This window comes from Daucus carota, chromosome 6 (genome assembly GCF_001625215.2).
Source record: "Daucus carota subsp. sativus chromosome 6, DH1 v3.0, whole genome shotgun sequence".
NCBI lineage: Eukaryota > Viridiplantae > Streptophyta > Magnoliopsida > Apiales > Apiaceae > Daucus > Daucus carota.
This window is the reverse complement of record NC_030386.2, coordinates 25,781,515-25,805,742: the sequence shown is the minus strand read 5'-3', so window position 1 is coordinate 25,805,742 and position 24,228 is coordinate 25,781,515. Positions and strand designations below refer to the sequence as shown.

Genomic DNA, 24,228 nt, shown 5'->3' with positions numbered 1-24,228 from the left:
GATCCTGCAAGCAAAACAGTCTTTCTAATTTTTGATGATAGCTACAAGAGAATGTTGATGATCACATACAAAAGAAATTGTCATACTTTACATATCAAGTTTAAAGTTTAATGATTTGTTAGCACATGGTTGGTAAAATTATAATCAGTCAGGCTCTTTAAAACCTGCAAATCTGCAATAATCTTTCAACCGTTAAGTTGTATTTCTTACATCTAGAGATTTAAACAGGCCTTGTATATATACATGACTCAATGTAAAGAATAATAAGCCTTGTCATTGTATGATACTCTATCTACACTCTACAGTTTACACATAAAATTAGATAGGCAGGTAGTAAGAAGTAGGAAGATGCATTAGTTGTTATCGCTGTAATCTTCTCTGGATCAAAGCACATGATTGCATCCATAGCTTCTGTGCTTCGGATTCATCGTCTGCCAGTCCTGAGCAGTGAGTCTCGTTACAGTCTGTAAGGTATTTCCCACTCACCCCTTCCATTTGTGGGCTCAGTGCAGCATAGCATGTGGTGGATGCACCCTTTAATAAGGAACGGTAAGAATAATGCTTTGCTTTGCAGGAAACATTAGTCGGATTTATCAGACAGGCATGCAGAGTATTTACCTGTGATGTCGACTTTAAGAACTTGGAGGCCACAAAAAACAGGGAATCTGAATGGAGATAGCAAGGATAAGTCAATTCTCATATCTGTCCTTAACGTACACAATAACGATATGTAAGATGTATAAATACCTGTGAAACAGCCTTTGTGATCCCTGATGATTCCAGTCTTCACAATGCCTGGGTGCACGGCATTGGCAGTAACATTTGCTTTCCTTGCCTGATAGATTCCAACAAAAACACTTTGAGGGGATCCAGTAACATATTGCTTTATGTCAGCACAAACTGTTTATCATGATCACAAAAAACAATGAAATTATTGATTCCATTCCTACCATGAGCTGTCTTGACACTTCCTTTGCATGCAGTATATTCGCTAGTTTTGATTGGGCATATGCACGAGTGCTATTATATCTGCATGACAGTATAAACAATATGAGGTTTCTGTTTAAGATCTTTAAAGATACTCCTAGTTGCTTGCTTATGATTAATATTCCCAATGTAAGAACCAAATGTGCCCTGTCAATTGTAATAGCTATAGATATTGCTATGTTTTTTCGCCAAAATTTGGATTTCGTTTCTCAAGTAAAAATTAGACTCCATTACTCTGACTCCATTTAAAGCCGGATTTTGTTGCTAAACTAGAACTCTCAACTCTATTTCCATCCTTCTTATAAGTAACAACTATCTTTGGATCGAAACATCACCATGGATGTATCATTTCTGGATCTAGTTTCATGCTTATGTTACCAGTTTTATCACTGCACTGGGATTGCTCTTAGTGGAAGAAATAGTCTTACTTTTTTGGTTGGAGCATCTGGTTAAAGCAAAAATGTTCTCTTTTCACCCAGCCATGGACGACAGAAGATACATTGACTATTCTTCCTTGGATCCCTTTTTCTGCCGCTGTCTCCACCATTTTCTCCATTAGTAGCTCTGTAAGCAAAAAGTGGCCTGCGCACCCAAGAAGCATAATATGATACCACTAGTTCAGGCGAGCTCGATCACAAAAATTCTTACTTAAATAACATTCTACTGACTGAAACGGAGCAAGAAGTCATATGAAGATATAGTTAATGAGCATGAGGCATAGATAGATACCCAAGTAATTTGTGGCAAAGGTCATCTCAATTTTGTCTTCAGAAAACTCCAGCTTATTTGAAAATTTCCCAGCATTGTTTCTGCATCAACAATACATATAAATAGTTTGACATCCACCACTAGTTATCACATAAATCCATATTACCAGCAGAGCATATTTAATTTTGTTAGCATTAACTTCACAATAGTGGAGAACACTCACATTAAGATGTTAAGGGGTAATCTTAGAGCCAGGAACTCGGTGCAAAATCTCTTGATGGAAGAAAATGAGCTCAAATCAATCTCCATCAGTATAATTTCAGCCTCAGGACTCTCCTTCTGGATTTTTTCTTTCACTTCAGAAGCCTTTTTCAAGTCTCTTGCCGGCATCACTATTTTTACTCCTCTTTTAGCTAAAATTCTCGCAGTCTCCTCTCCAATTCCAGATGTTGCTCCTAACAAAAATCACACACATTAGAACTCCATGTTTATGTCTGCTGCAGCATTTCTTGAAATATCTGATAAATGAGATTGTGACTGACGCCATATAACAGTCATGCTGATGCTATATATTAAAAAACTTATTAAATGTGAGAATTCTTCTTATCTAACAAAATCTAGCAATGATCAATCACTGAGAAAATCCAAAAGAGACAAAGTTATGAACATCTTTTTTCATTCTTCTAAAGAGCCACAAACATTTACATTGAAACTGTTATGGAAGCAAAGGTCCTTTTCCTTTCAAAGTATCCCTGTTCTTCTAAATAATCTATGCCAGTTTTTCACTCCATAATTTCAGATATTAAATACTAGCAGAGACTAATAACCTTAAAAAATTTATACTCAGGAGAGGAAAAACTATCTGGTCACATGTATCAGATTCTGATATATTAAAAAGGGCAATCCATTAAAATTAATCTGACACAAAAACGATATGACAGAGAAGTTTGAATGAATAACGCTATGTTACCGTCTCTTCTAAAATCTTACGATGTTAGTATACATAAAGTATCCACCGTAAAATGCAGAACATTGAAAGAGTATACTTGCACACACACATCTAAAAATGACTAAAAGTTTGAAACTCTATCACTGTGGTCTGTAACCATGCACAGATAGAATAGCATGAAGAATTTGAGTATTAAAATAAACAAATTAAGTGCTAACCGGTGATTATTGCAGTAAGATTTCGAGAACAAGGAAGAAAACAAGAAGCAAAATCTTCAGTGACTTGATCAGCAGTTGATTTTGATCCATAACCACTTGGACCTGCAGAGCCTGCTAAATACTTGAGTGTATCATTAATCATCTTATTTGTAATAGAACAAGAACTTGTGTTGTATACTAGACAGCAAGCAAGAATGAGTTAGTTCCCACAACCCTCACACATTTATATACTAGAAAACAGATGGCTCATATAGTATATAGCGTGAACGATAAGATTTGCATACAACCTCTCTCTATATACTGGTCTGTTTTGGAAAAAAAAGAATTCTTGCCAACAATAATTTTGTCTTATGTACCCACTAGTTGGCATTTCTTTTTCTTTCTTTTCGGTGCGTTATTACCATGTGAAGTGTGTTGCTATTTTTACAGTTTTCAAGAAGGTTGTTTTCTTTTTACTACTCCAGCCTTTCAAATTACATGTTCATTATCTAAAAATCATATAATTTTAAAAAAGTTGATTTTAAGGGGAAAAAATTATATTAAATCATTAATTGAACATGATATGTTGTATATGGTTGATCTTGTAGATATAAATTAAAAATATGTAGAGGAGAGTTGATTTTGGAGATATAAATTTATATTTAAAGTTGAAATGGACAAGTATTTTGAAACAATTTTTTTTTTTAAAGTATACATGTATTTTGAAACGGAGGAGGGAGTATTAGCTTTTTCGTTGTCATACAGACATGCTAACAACGACATTTTATAAATTTAATTTACTTTTATTTATTCCAGTTTTTTAATAATAATTGAATCCTTATATATATAAGTATTATGTCAGTCAAAATAAATTAAAAATATAAAATTTAATATTTAGCATGTGATATAAACAATAAAGGACCATTTTACTATTGGGGCAATTCTAACAATAATTTGAAAAGGCCACATTTGTGTCGGGGATAAATTTAACCGGGTCCTACTTGCATGACACGCATTGTTTTTCTTGTTTGCTAAGCGAGTGTACATACATCTGTAACAAATTTTCTTTAATTAGTATTAGATAAATTTGAAAGAAAAGAAAAGGGATTGCGTTCGTGTGGCAAATCAGTGCACGTGAAGCTGTGGGTGAACAAATTATATAATTAATAATTGTTGTCTGCTGTGAGAGGTGAAAAATAAGGAAGATATTGAACAAAATTAACTTTAGTTGGAGCAAAGCATTCATGTCTTGTTGCAGAAGTTGAAATTGTATGGGCAAACAGTAAAAATGAAAAATACTTTTGGATTTGGGTGAGCATTTTGGGCCATCTTTTGTGTTGTGTGTTTGTGAGCCAATGAAATTCAGAATTGGTTTTGACAAATGATGGTGCGTGTCGGAGACTTGAAAGACCAAAAGCGAGATTGTGAGATCGACTCTTCCATTTGTGTTTTCAAATTTATTAGATTGGTCATGTTTATGTCTAGGTATGTAAAGAGATTGGAGAACTCATTTATTTCGACCAATAAAATTTTTTCCATTTTTTTGACAAACATAACTTAAATGAGTATTTGTTCTAAGAAATTCTCAGTACAAGTCGGGGTCAAATCATGACTAGTGAGGACAGATGATAAGCCTTTAACCACCTCGATTTAGTTACTCGACAATTGAAATTGTTAATCAGCTTGGCTTTCCATTGCATGTAGTCTTATCAATTGGAGCCCTAGCTCGTGGTCTCTGATTGTAGTGCACACTTCATCAATTTGCCTCCCTCAGGTTTCCACGGGCTCTGCTACTTTTCTCTTTTGATTTTCCCAGACAAACTTAATTACCACTCATTTCTTTTTATCTTCACTTCTTGTTTTGCATGCCCACACAGAGAGGTTAAAAAGCAGGTGTACGGGGTCAATTTGCTATTCAAATTAAGTTTGATTAAAACTAAAGCCTTAACTAAAACATGATTAAGTTCAAGAAGTCATCACATTAGCTTTTAGTTATGGAGCCCAGTTTTTAGTCCGGCACAACATTATGGAATTTTGGTTTAATTAGGCATAAGAAAGTTAAGGGTACGATTATCGTGTGGAAGAAGAAAAGGTTGTTAATGGATATTTCTATATATCACTTTTAAAAATTATTACCTTGGTCTAAAGAATTTAAAGGAACAATAATTAAAATTTTCACATATTTTAATTTATTTGAAAAAAATATTTATACCTGTAAAAAATGATTTACTTAAAAATGATATTTTTTTCAAAATTTATTTAAAAATATCAAATAATAAATAATATCATTTACAAATTACTACTCCCTCCGTCTCTTAATACTTTCCCGTTTGCCTTTATCACGTTTGCCAATACACATTTTTGATTGTTAATATCTTTAATTTCGTATTAGTATTAAATATAAAATCTTCATCGTATTAAAATACTCATGAATGCGAATCCAACAAGATCACTCATGATTATATTTAGCGTTATAAATTAGACATAAATTAGTAATTTGTCTCATGTTATGAACAGTTCCGACATATCACACGAGCAAAGTAAATAGAAACGGAGAGAGTATTGCATGAACGAATAAATGAGAAAGTCCATTTTCTAATTCAGACAAAACAGAGGGGGGGCAGGGGTGGTGACCCGACCAGAATCTGACCCTAACGCGTAATTTAATTTATTTGGACAAAATCTGAAAGTGATCCGAAAATCATTTAATTAGTTTAAAATAATCTGTAACTAGAATTTTATTTTTAAAATTTAAATTATCAAATAAATCACTTTAGGAGGGTAAATGCTTTTAAATAATTTTAATTTGGTCCGTTTACCGACAGGAAAACCACTTTGTTATTTAGGAGGGTAATTTAGAAGTAGCTAGCAAAGCAAACAGGACTCTTAACTACCTGAAAACATATCGGACCCAGCTTGTACCATCATGTCTCCAGCTTGTACCATCATGTCTCTTCTTGTCCATGAAATTTCTTACTCCTAAAATGATGTAACATCAACAAAGTTTAAGACACCTTCCCATACTAACTTTTAATTTTTGTTTAATCAATCAACGCAATTAAACTTATTCATCTTCAATCTGTATCATCTATGAAGGACGATACACTGTCACTATATTCTGGGCTCCGTTCGTGTTCTGCGTAAGTTCCTTTTTCTTGTGTTTGTTAAGCTGAAATAACAAGTAAATGCACAAGAAGATGCCCCTGTGTAGAGTAGTGTAGTAGAAAAATATAAAATTTGACGAGAATATTGTCGATTTCATTTCCAAATAACACAAAGCAAGTAATCACTTTAACACTCATATTTATAATATTTCCTTCTTTCCAAATTAATTTTTCGGTTTAACTTTTGTATTACACTCATTCGAGGTGATATCTTTTAAGATGCTGCTATTTTAGATCATATTTGTGATGGTTTTGAACATACATGCACGATGATTTCTCTCTATAACTTAGTTCTCCGTTCACTTTCCCAAACTAACCTACTTTGTTCAATTCTTCCCAAAATGACCTACTTTTTTCAACTCTTCCCAAACTAATCTAGTTTTTTCATATTCTAATATTTGATTATAATTATAAATATACAATATTATTAATATATATATATATTTACTGAATTAATATTTTAATATTATATTTTCAATAATAAATTAAAATATTAAAATTACAATAATTGATAAATACTTGCTTGAATATAATATACATTATATTTTTTTTCTATTTTGTTTCGCATATTTATTGTTTGAGCAATTTAAAAAACTTATTTTTGAAGGCATATTGAGAGCTTTAAAAAACATGGTTTGAAATATATTTTTTTCATTTTTTTTCTTCGGTATTCAAACATTAACGTTCTACTTTGGAACAAACTAAAAATCTCGAAAAAATATAATGTGTAGTTATATTATTTTAAGGTCCGAAAGTGACTAAAAATAAGCCCCAACACATTATATTTTTTGAAATAGACCCCACTACATTATTGATATCAGATATGATCAAACATAAAATCTAGACAGCCAATAGAAATGAAGATATTGAGATAATGTTTTATCTTTAAAATTTAAAAAAATAGTGGTTGATATGCATGTAATCTTGACAACCAATCAAAACACTGAACAAAATAACCCTTATCCTATCTCTAAAATGCCTATATATACAAACCAACCTGCAGCAAACAAATCATAGAAAAACAAAACAAGTAAATTTGCAAATGGATAATGAGAGTTTTCTAGATTTGATGGCGAGAACAAATGCAGTGTTTAATTTAAGTGAAGCTGATCATTTAATCTCTCCACACGAGTCCGAGAGTGATGAAACTGATGGTGAAGATGGAGACGATCCCAATTCAGATTCAGCAAGTTCTGAAGGTGAAGAAGGAGACAATCCAAGCACAGCATTCAGCACACATGTACCTACTGCCCCATGGTTTTCAACGGAGGCTTTTACCTACAACAATGTCACTGATAATTCAGGTGATTTTTCTAGTGCCTCTAGTGTTAATCCTCTTGGTAGTAGTATTTTTCAAGGTCAGTGTTTTGAAGATAAACAATCTGCTATCGATTCAATTAAGTCTGACCACATAAGGGAGTCTAGAAATTACCGTGTGGTAAAAAGTACTCCAACGTTATATGAAGGAAAATGTGTAGTAGATGACTGTCCATGGAGAATTCGTGTTACTCTAAGAAAGAAATATGGCTTCTTTGAAATCACCAAACTACCTGCTGCGCATACTTGTCTTTTAAGGACAATTGAACGAGATCATCAGAAGCTTAGTTCGAGTCTGATTGTAAGTACTATAAAACAACAAGTAAGGTTCTAATTTTTTTATTTTTTCACTTGATATTTTTGATATGTAGGAGTATATTTTTGATAATTTATTACATGTGATTAGGTCCTGGAGAGTCCATCAATAAAAGTAAATAATATTATGACTCAAATGATAACTATCTACAAGTATCATGTGAGTTATAAGAAGGCATGGCTGGGAAAACAAAAGGCAATCTCAGATGTTTATGGTGATTGGACGACTTCGTACTCCAAACTTCCACAATTGTTAAGTGCATTAATGTACTATAATCCAGGAACTGTTGCTTTAATTGAAGCTGAAGTTGATGTCGATGCATCTGTTTGTAAACGTGTGTGGTGGTCATTTAAACCAATGATAGAGGGGTGGCAACATGCTCGACCAGTTATAAGCATTGATGGTACATTTTTAAAAGAAAGGTATACTGGAGTTTTATTAATTGCAATGGGGTTCGATTCTAATAACCAACAATATCCGCTCGCATTCGGTTCAGTCGATAAAGAAACAACCTCCAACTGGTCTTGGTTCTTGTATCATCTTCGAAGAAATGTATGCTGGGAAAGAATGGGTGTTTGCATCATTTCAGATCGTCATGTCGGAATCATTGAAGCAATGAGAAGGGAAAGAAATGGCTTCACAGGTGATATGGGTATCCATCGTTTTTGTCTTTTACATATTCGTAGCAATTTTTCTTCAGCTCATCCAGGTGCACAGTTGAAGATGTTATGTTGGTTGGCTGGAAATACATCTCAGGTGAGGAAATTTGAAAGAGCAATGAAAAAAATCAAAGAACTTAATCCGACTGCTGAAGAATGGCTACGAAATATTCCACTAGAGATGTGGACTATGTCCCATGATGGAGGATATCGTTATGGCCAGGTAACAACAAATATGGTTGAAACATATAATGGTCAATTACGATCCGCTCGTCATCTCCCAATCACTTCAATGGTGGAGTACATATATTATCGGAGTGTCAAACTTGTTGCTGAAAGGCGAACTCAAACACTGAACGATCTTCAAAATGGTCATGTATATTGCAAGAATTCGAGAGAGCTCTTTCAAAAGATTGAACAAAAGGCATCTGCACATAAGATTATTCCATACAATCAAGAAAGAGGAGTATATGAAGTGACAACTGCAAGATACAAAACAGATAAGGGATTTTGGAAAGGTGGAAACAAGCATCATATAGATCTCTCTAAAGGATACTGTTCTTGTGGAAAATGGCATAGGTATCACTCTCCTTGTTCTCATATAGTTGCTGCTTGTATGACATGTCATCTAGATTGGAAGCAATACATTGAACCATATCATACTCTACCAAAATTATATGAGATGTGGCAACATGAATTCTCCCCAATACCGCATCAATCATATTGGACGTTTCCACTAGCAAATAATTGGGAGAGGTATGGAATGCTCGTACCTAATGAGGATTTGAGGAAGAAGAGGAAGAAAAGGCACAACAAAGGTCAAAGTCAAAGAATTCGCACGGAAATGGATAACTCACAGACTGGTAAAACGTGTGGAAAATGTGGACAACAAGGTCACACGAGACGCAGTGCACGTTGTCCTCAAAAAGATCTTTAATGTAATATTTTTAGTATTCTATGTATTGTCAAAAAAATTGTGTATTATATTATTTTTTATGGTATTGTAGTGTATTATCAAAAAAATTGTGTATTAGTACTAGAATTATTGTAATTTTAATATTTTAATTTATTATTGAAAATATAATATTCAAAAAATTAATTCAGTAAATATACATATATATTAATAATATTGTATATTAATAATTATAACCAAATATTAGAATATGAAAAAACTAGGTTAGTTTGGGAAGAGTAGATCATTTTGGGAAGAATTGAACAAAGTAGGTTAGTTTGGGAAAGTGAACGGAGAACTAGGTTAAACACGGAAAGGCTTCCCTAAAATGATGTAACATCAACAAAGTTTAAGACACCTTCCCATACTAACTTTTAATTTTTGTTTAATCAATCAACGCAATTAAACTTATTCATCTTCAATCTGTATCATCTATGAAGGACGATACACTGTCACTATATTCTGGGCTCCGTTCGTGTTCTGCGTAAGTTCCTTTTTCTTGTGTTTGTTAAGCTGAAATAACAAGTAAATGCACAAGAAGATGCCCCTGTGTAGAGTAGTGTAGTAGAAAAATATAAAATTTGACGAGAATATTGTCGATTTCATTTCCAAATAACACAAAGCAAGTAATCACTTTAACACTCATATTTATAATATTTCCTTCTTTCCAAATTAATTTTTCGGTTTAACTTTTGTATTACACTCATTCGAGGTGATATCTTTTAAGATGCTGCTATTTTAGATCATATTTGTGATGGTTTTGAACATACATGCACGATGATTTCTGACCACATATCTATTTATCATTTTGTAAATGGATCTCGTTCCAAATTCTTTTGAATTAATTGAATAGTGAAAATTTATCTGGAAACTAATAGAGTCAGAACAGAAATAAAACTAAACATATATAGTAAGAACAAATATAAAACCAAACATATATGGAGATACAATCAAGTTATGTGTTAAAGTTGGTACATTTACATGCATCGTGTTCATCCCATTGACCATATTTACAACAGTGTATAAATTATTACTCCATGTGGTCTTTATTATAAGTCACTTCGACTTTTTGCACATAATTTTATGTGCTTTGACCACCTACTTAAAAAAAAATTTAAAATTTCCTTTTTCTAAATTAAAATATGAGGCATATATTTTTATTTTAAAAAGAAAATTTTGAAAAAAATATATTTTTAAGTAGGTGGTCAAAGCACATAAAATTGTGTGCAAAAAGTTTAAATAACTTATAATAAGGACCAAAGGGTGTATCACATGATCAAACCTTCAAAATCCGGTGGATTTAACATCCTCAATATTGAATCGCACTAAAACGCACAAAAAACACACCAAACGGCAAACTCTTACATGAAAAAAAAAACAAAACCTAAATAAATTGGGAACAAAACTGACTCAGAAATTATTTTTTTCAAGCAAATAGTACAATTTGCGGAAGATAAAAATCGTATTTGGGAAATAGTAATATTAAAAAAATAAGAACAAAACAAAGAAAATAATTTGTTTAAGACTATTTCACCTACGGAAACCCCCGGAAATGGCTAGGAGAGAAGAAGAGAGTGAAAGTTTTTCTTTTTTTTTTTTAGAATTTTGGGGAGAGAGCTCTTTTTAATAATACAAATAGATTTTGTACCTTAAAAGTTACTCTTTGAATAAACCTATTTTTCCACCTTATGAAGCATATCGAGTTTAATATTTAATATATATAATCTTATAGTGGATTATACTCAATAAATATTTATTTTATTAGATGCAGCGAGGTATTAGATTTTATTTTTTACACCGAATATTGTATGCTGATACAACTTACAACACATTTTCCAAAAGAGGGAAGAAAAACTTCAATTACACCATATAATTGGGCCGACTTCATGAAAACTGGGTCGAGCCCAATACCTGTTTATCACTACCAGTTCTGCAAGCTCTTTAGCTTTCTGTTCCCGATGACCCGCGTGAAAAAGAACGTGCTACTCACTTTCGTCTGTAAGTTAGTAGTTTTCTTTTCTTTTTGCCTAAAAGGATTTTTCATGATTTACTAAATTTAGTTTTAATCTTTTCAATTATTTAAAAACTAGTTTAATTTTTTAATAATCATAAATTTATATTTTAGTTTTTTGATGGTTAAATAAAAAGCAAAAATGTATCCCAATGATATTAAATAAAACAGAGAAAACACCTGTTTATCATATTCGAAATGGTAAATATACATCTTTCATGAAATAAATACAAATTTGATATATGTTTGTGGAACAGGATTGGAACTCCTTACGATTGTAGTTAAGGTGGAAAATCCACGACCAGAATTATACACGAGAGTATTTATTTTGAGGTAAATAGGTAATTTATTTAAAAACACGCATCAACTATTTTTTAAGTTATAAATCAACTCACTCCTCCTGGAAGTGCTGCCCAGACCACAAAGCTTCCTGAATGAATTTAGACTCGGTTTGTGATTTGAGAATTTCTTTCAACACTTTGGATCATGTTTGTTTGATGAAACTAAACAAGGAATAGAATTATAATCTTTCAAAAATAATTTAATTTGCATCATGTCTGTTTGATGAAATTTAAACTCGGTTCTTTATACTTTGCATAATACACCTCACAATCAACAAGTTTTGACACGATTGAATATAATTTTGCCCTTAAAAGTTCAAAACTACTTAATTCACATTTAATTTAATTTGTTTATCTAAAATTAAGCATGAAGAATTAGTTTAATTTGATAGATTACTTATAGATTTTTTTTTAAAAAACAATAATAATATTACCCGAAGTCTCCCAATCATACATATCGGTTCCCGTTATACTCAGCCTTCCCAACAAAACTTGGTGCATTAATTTTTAATCGATCTATTGTGAGCGGCACCATTTTTGGATGGTACCATAAACGAGAGTATAAAAATCTTTTACCCAAGTCTCCAACCGTGCATCCTATATTTTATTACTAAGTTAACCGTGCCGTGCAACCTTCTCAACAAGAATTTTATGGATCAATTATCTATTTTGGGTGTTACCGTAAAAGACAGAAATCGTTTGATTAGTGAATTCATTAATCAATAATTAAATGTCATATAAAGTGATTAATCGAATATTAATAGAATGTATACATGCCTTAATTAACCTCACAATAAAATTTCACACACATCTTATTTATAAAAATGAGCAACTATGTATATATGCAAGAGTACTCTCAAAACCCTAAACGGGTCCTGGTCTCTATATACCCAAATCTGGGGCCAAATTCCTCATTCTCCTGCTGCTCCTCCTCGACCAGAAGCATTGTTATCATTCCATGGAAATGAAAACGTAGAAGGTGTTGGATAATACGCATTATTATTCGGCCTTATCTGTCGCGGTGCCTGCTGACTAGTATACTGAGTAGTGGTGGTGCTTTGAATTGGCAGCGCGCTAGACATATTCTGATGAGGATATCGATGGTTACAAGAGCTAGCATACTGGATTAAATCCGCATTCGCCGCATCCAGCTCCTCTTGTAGCCTCTCGACTTGCATTTGCAGAAATGAAATGGCTCCAACGCAGCCGTAAACGGGATCTCTGACACGCGCCTCGGCTTCGTAGGCAAGGGAATTCACCGCGTCTTCTCTCTGGTGAGGGAGGATGTCGTTGAGGAGCTTGGTTATGTTGCTGGCGCCGAAGATTTTGTGCACATTGGCGAATTTGTGGGGCTCTTCGGGTGGGAAATAAGGGGCGAAGATGCAGTCTGGAACGCATTTTCTTCTCAGGAACTTGCAAGCGGCGCAGGGTGTGTTGTAGGTTGCAGTGTTGGATGAAGAAGCCATTACTCAAATATTGCAGTTATATACTAATGCCCATGGTTGGGATGCAAAGGAAAAGACCAAGTTAGATCATTTCTTTTCACTCTTAATTTTTTTGAATTATGGTTAAAACAACGGAATCAACGTATATTGTTTAAATTTACATTGAAAAAATCATCTACAAATCAGTTTCGACATTCTAAGTTCTGCTCCTAAAAGAAAAGAATCATTGTCTTGATTTACAATGAAAATCAACTTCAAATCGATCCATTGACATTCTAGTTTCTAATTACTTATATTAAGACCTACACTTAATTAAGTTATTTTTAATCATGGGAAGACATATTAAAGAGTGAGGATAGTGAAGCCTCCCCAGGTTAAAAAGAACAGAAAAACATATATTTTATACATACAAATAATTGTGAAAATTAATTTACTCCTCACAAAATTATTGTAACTAGACGTGTTTTTTATATTATATGTAATATTTCTCGTCCATTAATTTCTTCAGTAGCCCCTTGATAACAAATACTGATTCTCTAACAATTGTAAGGTTTTTCTTATACTGATGCATAGCATGACAATTGACAAGGTATACATCAGTTAGGAGACCCATGATTACAAATTTCAATAAGTTGTTATTAAATTGTTAAATATCAGTGACATGAAACACACCAAGACCAAGCACAAAAATATTATTTCTAAAACTATTTTCCCGTACTAGACCCCTAATTTCTTTACTTTCATTGAACATTTTCAATGATAGTTCCTGCCATGGTTTCTGATTTTCATGCTTTACCAGTTGTACTTTCCATAAATCTTGCATAAATACAGGAGAGGCGTGTATGTACTGCTTTTCAGATTTGAAAGATCTCCAGTTTATCTCAGAGTTATGATAAAATAGTCATGACCATATACTTGCATATGAAAGCAGGTGAATCTATGGGACCTGTAGCACTGCCATGACTAATAATTGTGTTCTCTCTGCAACTCTAACCTAACACGTAACCACAGATTTTAAGAATAACACAGGCAGATTCTGATATTCAAACATATATAGTCAAACCCTAGCTAGATCAGGAACTCTGCATTTCACGTACCTAGAGTTTAATTTACCTTTTCAAAGCAAACATAACTCAGAAAGCATATGAATGATAAACAATTCACACAAACAGAAACAAACATAATTATGATCCACATAATATATAGGTTTCTTAATAAAATAATACAGTTAAGGAAAATATAATAGAGAAAGAGTAACTCAGAGATCATTTACCTTTTCAAAGAAATAAATACTTTTAGTTTGCTAGCTTGCTGCAGCTAGAGAGGTAGAGTGATGATCTTTCAGTATCTGTGAGCTTTGCTCTTGGTTTACTTATCTAACCAATTACTCTTACAAGGCAAAACAGATAGATTTGTTGAAAGATCGTAAAAACCCTAATTTTAGTGTGGGAAATCAGAAGCAGAAAGTAACTATTTATGCAGCAGAAAAGGGGAGAAGCAATTCAAGGCATTTAGTGAAGGGCTAGGGAACGAAGCAGAAAGACAAGGGATTTAATAATAGATGAGGGGCACACATAAGAGATGATGTCTTTGACTAGTGGCAAGTATCATAACAAGTAGTACAATGTATTTATAAAATATACTTAAATATATGAATTTACAATATTTTATACATTTCAAACATTAATATATGTATACAATTATCCATCCTAAAAACAAATTAAAAAGTGTATTAATTTTTTTGATGTATATATATAATCACACTTTATCAAAAATCATTTTATATAGTCTAGTACAGAACAACTACACACAAATTTCATGTATTAGTCGTCTCTATTCATATCAAATATATAATCGGTAAATTAAGAAAAAGTTTTATCATCTTTCCTAAAAAAAATTAAATTTAATCATAATATACAAACTAAGAGTATGATTCGTTCAACACTGCTACAAAACCGGGTATTTATAACATAAATTAGGTCTTAGAATCCATCGTAAGTTTCGAATTTATGACGGAATATTTCCGTCGTTTTTGCTCAAGTAGTAAATTCGAAAAAACGTCACAATTTTTCACATGCGTCGTAAGTATGGTCAAGTGTCGTTAATTTTATTTGGTGGGACCCGTAATTTCACTAAAATAATAGCTAAACTTACGATACTTAGTTCGTCATAAGATTGAGAATTTATGACGAAATTTTCCTTCGTAACATAACTACCGACAGTATCTACTATGAACATTCGTCACAAGTTCCAGAGAAGAGCTTCGTTTTGTTTTCAAATCGCTTAAAACATAAAATATTTAAATTCTTTAATCTCAAAAGTATTACAATTATATCTCGAGCAATCCAACTACATGAGTTGTGGACATAATAGCATAATTGAAGTTCACATAAGTATCATCTTTTGCCCAATATTCAGAACTATTAGTTACATAAATTGATATTGGAGCAACAACTACCCTGAAAATATGGACAATTTTTTTATGGTGAAAGGTGAGCTCTTGCGATATTCACCATCGTGCTATATTTTATGCTAGCCTTGCGGATCGTCCAAAATTGAATATAAGTTCTTCTTATAAAATTTAATGAAACCGATAACAAAGCACACAAAAAAATCAAAATACAAAACACCAACATCCAAAAAAATGGGCACGACTCTCAACAAGAACTCGTCCAAAAACGATCATATCTTGATTGTACTAAAAAAAACTAGTAAATACAAGGGAGGTTGGAAGAGCACAATGAAGGTGATGAAGATTGAACAACGGAAAAATAACAGCTGAAATCTTAATTTTGAAAGTATGATTCTCAAAACTGCCGAAATTTTAGTGTAAATTTTTTGATCTGTGTTTTTATAATTCGAATGGATCGGGTAAAATTAGATAGATATACTTAAAGCACTAAGAGCAAGTCCAACAATGTCCTAGCAATTGCCTCATAAATATAATAAAAAATAGTGTCCTAGTGATTTAGGACATCATTTTAATATACCAACTCCAACAATATGCCTTATTATTGTGACTTATTATTAAAATAGTAATATATTTGAATTATTGTTGGAGGGAAATGAAAAGGAGTGAGGAGAGAGATGTGTTCAAATGAGATAAAGCTAATTTTTTATTTGTAAAAATGATTTAGGGCATGCATACTTGTGCCTCAAAAATAAGTCATGCATTTGAAAGATGTCTTAGTGTTTTAAGGCACCACTAGGACATTGTTGGAACACTCATTTGCTTCGAATGCCTTAAATTTTGATTTAGGACATCAATCTGAGGCACTCTTGAATTTGCTCTAAGTCCGTAGCCTACATGTCATTTTTTAACACATGAGCGCAAGCGAAGGTTACGTCAGTTCAATTAATGTATGTATGGAAACAACTTATAACATTTAATTTTTCTTAATATATGTGTTTTCAAATGTGACAACTAAAGAAGGACGGATGAGTACGCGGTCTCTTGATTAATAGTTATAAATACTTTATCTAGTTGGCTGCATGCATATTTTTTTCAATTTAAAGACCGACTCACAAGTTTGATATGAGTTTGACTATATTTAAGCTGTTAATTCCAGACCATGAATTAAAGCTTAGATATGTGTTGTTGGAAGTGAAAAAATAATAAGAGATGGAAGAGAAAGGAGGGATCGAAAGGCCGAGCAATTTGTTATGTGAAATTTGATGTAGGTTTTGTATAACGAGGGCTCAACTTTTTAAAAGTGTTTCCACTTATTTATATAAACGGCTGATGAAAAATAGAAACTCAAAATCAGCGGTTGCTTCTAATAAACCGGGGCTATATTTCATGGGCCGGAGATGTTTTCCGCAACCATAATCTTCCCTGCGGCCCGATCTGCCTGCTTAGTAATAACGAGCCCCATGCTTAATTTGGTGCTACCCAGCCCAGGCCATTACTGTTTCCTCCGCTATTCTCATAATTATGCATATATATCATAATCTAATGATTTACAACCTGTGAGATATTCATGCACGACACGTCCTTGTGAAAAAGATGGACAAGAGAAATGTGGACATGTTATTCAACTGGGATGTATGATAGATCGGTATCATCACATATACCTAACTACCTAAGATTTATGAATAATGGTGTCCCTCCATCACTGGAATAGCGGCGGGATTCAAGTTGCTTGGTTTCCTTGATTTCTTATGCTAATTAACTGGCATTGTTTGTCATGATTCAGTTTAACACATTCACATGGAGGCTGTAGTTATGTTGATCTGCTTTTGATTTGTTGCTACGGAGCGTAGTGTTTGTTATATATGGACATGCATATTCATTGGACGGTTTTTCTAATGTGCGTCCATGGGCACATGCTAATCACCGGCTTTTATTAAGATGACTTAATTTGATTGGTGAAATTAGTGTGAATGCACGGGGATCATCAACATTTAATATCCATCCAACAATCAAAAGTTAGTACTCCCTCCGTTTCAAATTACATGTTCACTTTCAAAAAATTACACAGTTTAAGAAAAGTGGATTTTGAGAAAATAGAGGTGTGTTAAATCATTAATTTAACATAATATGTGGTGTATGGTTGATCTTGGAAATATAAGTTAGAAATACGTGGATGAGAGTTGATTTTGAAAATATAAATTTGCATTGAAAGTTGAAGTGGACAAGTATTTTGAAACAAACCTTTTTTTTCTTAAGTGGACATATATTTTGAAACGGATTGGAATATTTTCACACTAGCCGGTGACTATTGTGTTCGTTCATTTAACATCAAGAGGGGAAAGCGGAAGCCATGATCAGATTCAGTGTGATGACAAGAGACACGGAAAAATGAGCGTGGCCCCTGCCAGGATTGCAATTATTGGCACGCACACAAACCACGTACATTCAACATACACGATACAACTCCTTTTCTCGATCAACCATGATGATATTCATATTCCATATCAACTTTCTCAAGACCCCGGAGACATAAGCAATCAAACCATTAAAAATTTATTATTTTATAAATGTATTCTATAAATAGTGTTATTTTATTAAAAATCTAAAAAACAAATATTTTGCAAGCTAGACATGTTTTAGAGACCTATGTTATGCAATGCCGATACTTACAAAACATATATCATTTTTAAGATATTTATTAAAAAATGATTCTCATATGATATGATTCATAAAATTATACATTTTATAATATTGTGTCTTCCATGAAAAGTGGTCTTTATAAAACTTTACTATATAATAATTTATTAAAATAATATAAAATGATTACTTCAAGACGAGAGTAATTCTGCGCCAGTAATTAATACTCCTTCCTAATTATCTGGCTTTTCTGATTTAAAGCCAGGAAAGTAATTCTTTTCTTTTTTGCAATAGCATCTACAGTATGACCATACCTCCGTTGAGGAGGCATAGCTAAACAGAATGACATGTGTCTAGTTCCCCTGTTCTTTGCTAACCTCCCAGCTCAATCTAGTGCTGATAGCAAGAAGGTGCACCCTGCTACCTCAGAGATAATCAGAATGCTGTAACCGACTAGAATGCCGTTGTTTGATATCACTCCACACATCTTACAGAATACAGGACAAAGACCAAAATTTCGCAGATTTCTTCCCAGCCATTGTCCACATAATCAGCTTAGCAAGTGAACATGAGATAGGGAATAGAATATCAATGAGCATTTTTGACAATATTATGTGCAAGTGATTAGCTTCTAAAATCTCACAGAACCTACTAAAACAGTATATAAAGGAAACAAGATTCTTTGCACAAAACAGAATGAAACAACATAATAGTAGATCTGCATTCATTATCCAATGTTCCACAAGAACAACTCTTGGAACAATTTTTAGCAAGGTTTAGTAATCTGGATTAATGACGTTGCACTTTATTATGCATGGAAACTGTTAATCAGTATAAACTGAAATTTATCTTTACCATTTGGGGAAGAAGCAGCCATCTCTTTCTGCATATCAAACTTAGTAAAACCTAAATTAAGAGAATTGGACTTTTATCAAACATGAGGGGCATTGGACCAAATAATACTGTGCAGGAACTAGAAAATTTAGAGCTCACCAAAATTCGGGTGTTCAGGACAACTGCTTTATGTAAGATTGAGCTTCTGCAGCATCCATCATAGGCTCACATTGTTGAGTGTCAACACAATTGTCAATTTTTGTGAAGTTTGGAGGCAAGGGACATATGAGGAGTTGTTCTCCCAGAAAATTATTTGTATCACAATTCATGATTTAAGACTGTTTCAGTTAAAAAGGGGTACAAGTGTTAAGATATTTGTGCGTATTCAGCTCTGCAACTTACAGATTTGAAAAGCATTTAACCGAGACCAAATGTTTCAAGACAATTGTGCATTGTTATAATGGTGTACGCCACAGAATGCCAATCCTCCATATGGATTGATGGAGTTTTAAATAAAAAAGGCACATGCCATTCACCTATGATGAACTCTCTCTGCTAAGACTTACAAGTTAGGACTTGTTCTATTGCAATATCCCTTTCTTATTAAGGCTCTACCAACTAGGAAAAAGAGAAGAATGTTTCATATCAAGTAAAGAAAACTGCAGCACTAAATATGCTAATAGTCAAAATACTATACTGATTCGACTTACGAAAGTTTTATATCATTGTCAGGCTAACAAATTTCCTACCTTTAAAGAGCTTGCAAGTGCCTGGGATTTAGCAGTGCTTGAAAACCCTAGGGAAAACTTTGCAATCTGCATGTTATAATGGACAAATATTAATTACCTAGGATAAAGTAAGTACTTTTGCCAAGAGTGCCAAAGTTAAAGAACTTATATGAAGGGCTGTCGAATCATGTGCAAATGGGGACAGTTCACAGACATAAATCTTGCTCGTCGTCTGTTTACATGTTTGCTAGATAAATCACAACAATACTGGTTCCTAATTACTTGTAAGCTAATATTCTCATTGTCCACATTCTACAGGATGGCTGCACCCCGTTTTTCCCTCAAAGTGAATGGTGCAGAAATGCATGTGCTGCACTTAGGAGGTTACATAAAAGGCAACTATATAATATATAAGTATGTAATGTATGCAAAGCTTGGAGCATACATTACATGTAAGGATAATGAACGCTCTAGAAGCATCTGACCACCTCGAAGCTTTGGTGTTACATGTATATATGTATATATAAACAAGGTCATGGTCCCTGGCAATCATATGCCTGGGATGATTACAGAAACCACCTTGAACATCTTAGATAATAATTACGTACTTGATGCTTTAAGTAACGGTGTAACAACACAACCAAGCAATTAAATTGAAGCTTGCAATACAATTATAGTATCTTCTACAATAAACCTTCTTAGCAGCATTGAGGAATAATAAACAGGGTAAACACAATGTTTTTTGTGATGGCGCTATGTATTATGCTAGGACTGTAAAAAAGATACCATGCAACTTAATAAACTATGACATATATAATACCAGCATATTAACAGTCAATATATAAAGGTGATGTTATACATATCTGTTCCAGAAAATGCCCTTTTTAATTGAACATTATCAAGAATCTTGAAGGAAAATGTGCAACAGTTCATGACATTAACATATTGAAACCTGAGAAGTGATAATTACATTATACTATTTACTATATTAAAGTCCATATAGAAATATAAGTGATACTCTAACTATAATAAAAATTAAAACCCTAACAAAGATTCAAAGCAACACCAACATAAGATTCTAGGGTTCTCTGGTTCCTATAGTTCTTATCCCTTTTGTATTTCTCTCTGATTATGTTTTAAAGAGTAAAAGCAGAAATTATGCAAATGTGGAAGGATATAATCCAACAGAACATCTGGAATATCTTAAAAATTATGTTTTAAGGAGAAGAAAGGAATATCTGGTTTCACATTCAAAATTCACTTGAGAATATGACAGATAGCTAGAACAGAGTGGTATGAATGGGTGATAACAGCTCCAATTAGCAACAAAGAGAAGTGGCAGTGTTTTAGCCTTTTACCGCAATTCAGAAATATTAGCCAAAAATATCACAATTTAACTTTGACTCTTTATACTATATAGACATGGATTTCTGTTGAGAATTCGACTTAAGTCCAAAACTCAGCTACACATGCTTTCAATACCTCGAATCATCGACATATTGTTACCAATAGTATACCCATATCAACTAAGGTACAACTAAGAATTAGATTCCTCAGACTTCACGATAAGGCCTCCACATATCTACATATAGTTTAAGAGACTTAGGCAACGCTTTTCTCCATGATTCAAGATTAGGCATTTCACCAATAAAAGCAATAGAACTATCATCTTTACCATTTCCCAGACTCATAACGTAAACTTCCCCAGGAAAAACCTTATGCATTGCCTTCAAAGTTTCTTCCATGATCACCCTTCCATCTCTTCTCGAGTCCTCAGGTTCAACACAACTCCCACCAACATTCACCATCATTTTCCCGCCTTTTCTCAACCTCTTTTTCAACATTTCCCATGTTCCCGGGTCTTGCAGCTCCGGAATTAAACACCCTTCCCCAAACAAATCAATCAAAAAACCTGAATACCCACCTTCGACACTAGCATTCAAAGCATCCCCAACATACACAAAGAGCCTGTCATCATACTTCTTCTCCATCTTGGTAAGCCCAAAAAACTCCCTACCAACTGAAATCACATCCGGGTCAATCTCAAACCCATGAATAACCCCATGTGGGTACAGCTCCAATATCAACCGGGCCGCCGACCCGGCTCCGAACCCGAGAATCCCCAAAGGACCCGGAGGCAAAATTGGCGGGAGAATCGCGAACACATCAAAATAAGTACTAGTTAAAGACTTGAATAGATATGAAATGCTATGAATATTACCGGGTCCATCCAGTAAGAGAAGCCTTGAACCGGCAAATGGGTGGTCGGATCTTCTTGAAACTTCAATGACCCGAATGTAATTGTATCTGGATTTGAAACTAGCCAATGTTTTAACGAATTCAATTGGGATTCCATCTTGGGGTTTTATTTCCGGGTCGGGTTTCTGGGTTTGTTGGGCTTTTATTGGATAATAACGAAGAGGGGAGATTTTAATGAGATTGGGTTTAAAAGAACGACGAAGATTTCGTAACGGTGGGGAAGGAAGTGGTTGTATTTGGAGAGGGGTGGAGAGACGTTTTTGGATTGTTGACAGTGTGAGTGTAGTAGACATTTGGCTCACGCTGAACTGGGGTTTCGCATTTTAGAATTTTAATTTATCTATGTACATCTATGTGCAATTGTGCATTATAATTGCTGTTGCGTCTTTGGTACAATATTCTGTCCGTGATGTAAAATTGCCCTCCAAGCTCCAAGTTCAGCTTATTTACAAGCCTGCCATCGCTCATACTTATCTATGTGCATTATAATTGATGTTGCGTCTTTTGTACAGTATTCTGCCCGTGCTGTAAAACCGCCCTCTTCGTTCAGCTTATCTACAAGCCTGCCACCGCTCATACTTAATGCATTTATTTTATGATGGACAAAAACATGCCACGTTGCCGTTCTTTTTCTTCTCTCCATGCTGCCCATAAGCCCACGTGCAGTTACCGCTAACCACATACACATATATTTATACGGAACTGAGAACACATACTGTACATTACAGTGTAGAAGAAAGTGCAAAGCTTCTTGTTGAAGCTTTCTCGCCGCTGCAAGGACGAGCAACCTGCGATTTGTAATATTTACGATTTTTAAATAATTCAATTTTCAAAATCAAAAAACAAATTACTGCGATTTGTAATATTTTACAATTTTTAAATAATTCAAATTTTAAAATCAAAAAACAAATTAGTTTGTAAATTAGTAGTACAAGAGAACATAGAAGCAATGCAAAGCTTTGAGCCCCTTTCAGACCCTTAAAATAAATGATACATGACTTCCCATATTCAACTTCACCAATTTAAAATATTCTAGAATGATACATGACTTCCCATATTCAACTTCACCAATTTAAAATGTTCTAGGTGTGAGAAACTCAAGTGGGGGAGGATCTGGGCTTGTATTGAGGTGGGCTTAGCCCAAACAATATCAATAGTTTTTAAACAATTACCAGCTTTGTTAATCCGAGTCCAATTTGTTTCAAAGGACACCGGGTCCAACTCTGCCACGCCTCTGTTTTTTTAATGGATCAAGGCTCTTCTTTAGTATAAAATCTTTTCATTTTGTAGACACATAATTACATAAATATGCATTACATTAAGACTTCCTCTATGAGAAGTTTACAAGTCACATGATTATAACTGTAAACTCATACTTTCTTTTTTATAATTATCTTGACAATATTAGATGATATATATGTCAATCATGCCAAGTATGAATACCTACATGCATGTCTATCAACGTAAATACATATCTGAAAATTCAGATTTATGTTCTTATCTGGCTTTCTGCATTCATATTAACTTAACAATCATTTGAGATTAGAATATTAGACTATTAGAGCAATTGTGCAAGTGTAGAACATGGCTTCTAGAAGTCACGATCTGGCAATCATTTGACATTAGCATATTAGACTATTAGAGCAATTGTGCAAGTATAGAACATGGCTTCCACAAGTCACAACCGTAAAGAAGATTAGGAAGGTAAGCTTGTCTTTACGGTAGGAATAGCACTCACGTACATAACAAATTCTGAATACTCTTTTGCAAAACTATTTATCCACAAATGAGTTCCTCATTTGAAATTTGAACACCAACCACCATAGTGGCGTAGACAACAATAGTCAAAATCCTCTTAGTTGGTCATATATGCAACATAACAGAGGCTTATTTTAATTTTAATACGACATGCAATTCCTTTTTTCAAGATTTAAATAATGGGAAGCTTTCAAAGAACGTGTACTGGTACAAAGACAACTCACAAACAAGCTTAGAGATTTGTAAATTACAATAGGGTAAGGTTCAGAATGTAAATCTTTGTCTTTCTCATAGTATTATTAAATTTTGGTTTTCCGTAAAAGAAATTCAAGTAATCTTCTGCTGCCTTACAGTCAAGATGTTTTACTGCACAACTTCATGGAAGGGGATTCATCGTCATCGCAAAAAATGCAGGTGTAAATGAGTGCATGATATGCGGTACAACTGGTGAGCAAGATAAATGCAGGTTTCTATATGATTATGTTGGTATCCACCATTCTAATCAAAGTGGACATGACTTATTTATTTTGTTAAACGGTAAAAAATTATATAA

At 33.5% G+C, this 24,228-nt stretch overlaps 4 protein-coding genes across 4 annotated transcripts; 1 reads left to right on the top strand and 3 right to left on the bottom strand.

Moving 5' to 3' along the window:
• Window positions 1-178: 178 nt before the first annotated feature.
• Window positions 179-3,162, bottom strand: LOC108226541 (short-chain dehydrogenase TIC 32 B, chloroplastic). Its single transcript, XM_017401512.2, has 8 exons — window positions 2,863-3,162; window positions 1,919-2,150; window positions 1,717-1,796; window positions 1,416-1,569; window positions 951-1,029; window positions 748-835; window positions 619-665; window positions 179-534 (listed from the first exon to the last, which is right to left on the bottom strand). Exons 1-8 carry the CDS (start codon window positions 3,002-3,004, stop codon window positions 361-363), a joined length of 996 nt encoding a protein of 331 aa, XP_017257001.1. The 5' UTR covers window positions 3,005-3,162; the 3' UTR covers window positions 179-360.
• A 3,885-nt stretch (window positions 3,163-7,047) lies between these two features.
• Window positions 7,048-9,234, top strand: LOC108226728 (uncharacterized). Its single transcript, XM_064080155.1, has 2 exons — window positions 7,048-7,623; window positions 7,729-9,234. Exons 1-2 carry the CDS (start codon window positions 7,048-7,050, stop codon window positions 9,232-9,234), a joined length of 2,082 nt encoding a protein of 693 aa, XP_063936225.1.
• Window positions 9,235-12,512: 3,278 nt separating this feature from the next.
• On the bottom strand, window positions 12,513-13,067 carry LOC108224630 (LOB domain-containing protein 25). The gene has a single exon (XM_017399306.2). It carries the CDS (start codon window positions 13,065-13,067, stop codon window positions 12,513-12,515), a length of 555 nt encoding a protein of 184 aa, XP_017254795.1.
• A 7,882-nt stretch (window positions 13,068-20,949) lies between these two features.
• LOC108224629 (uncharacterized) lies at window positions 20,950-22,258 on the bottom strand. Its single transcript, XM_017399302.2, has one exon. The coding sequence runs from the start codon at window positions 22,208-22,210 to the stop codon at window positions 21,212-21,214; it is 999 nt and encodes a 332-aa protein (XP_017254791.1). The 5' UTR covers window positions 22,211-22,258; the 3' UTR covers window positions 20,950-21,211.
• Window positions 22,259-24,228: the final 1,970 nt, after the last annotated feature.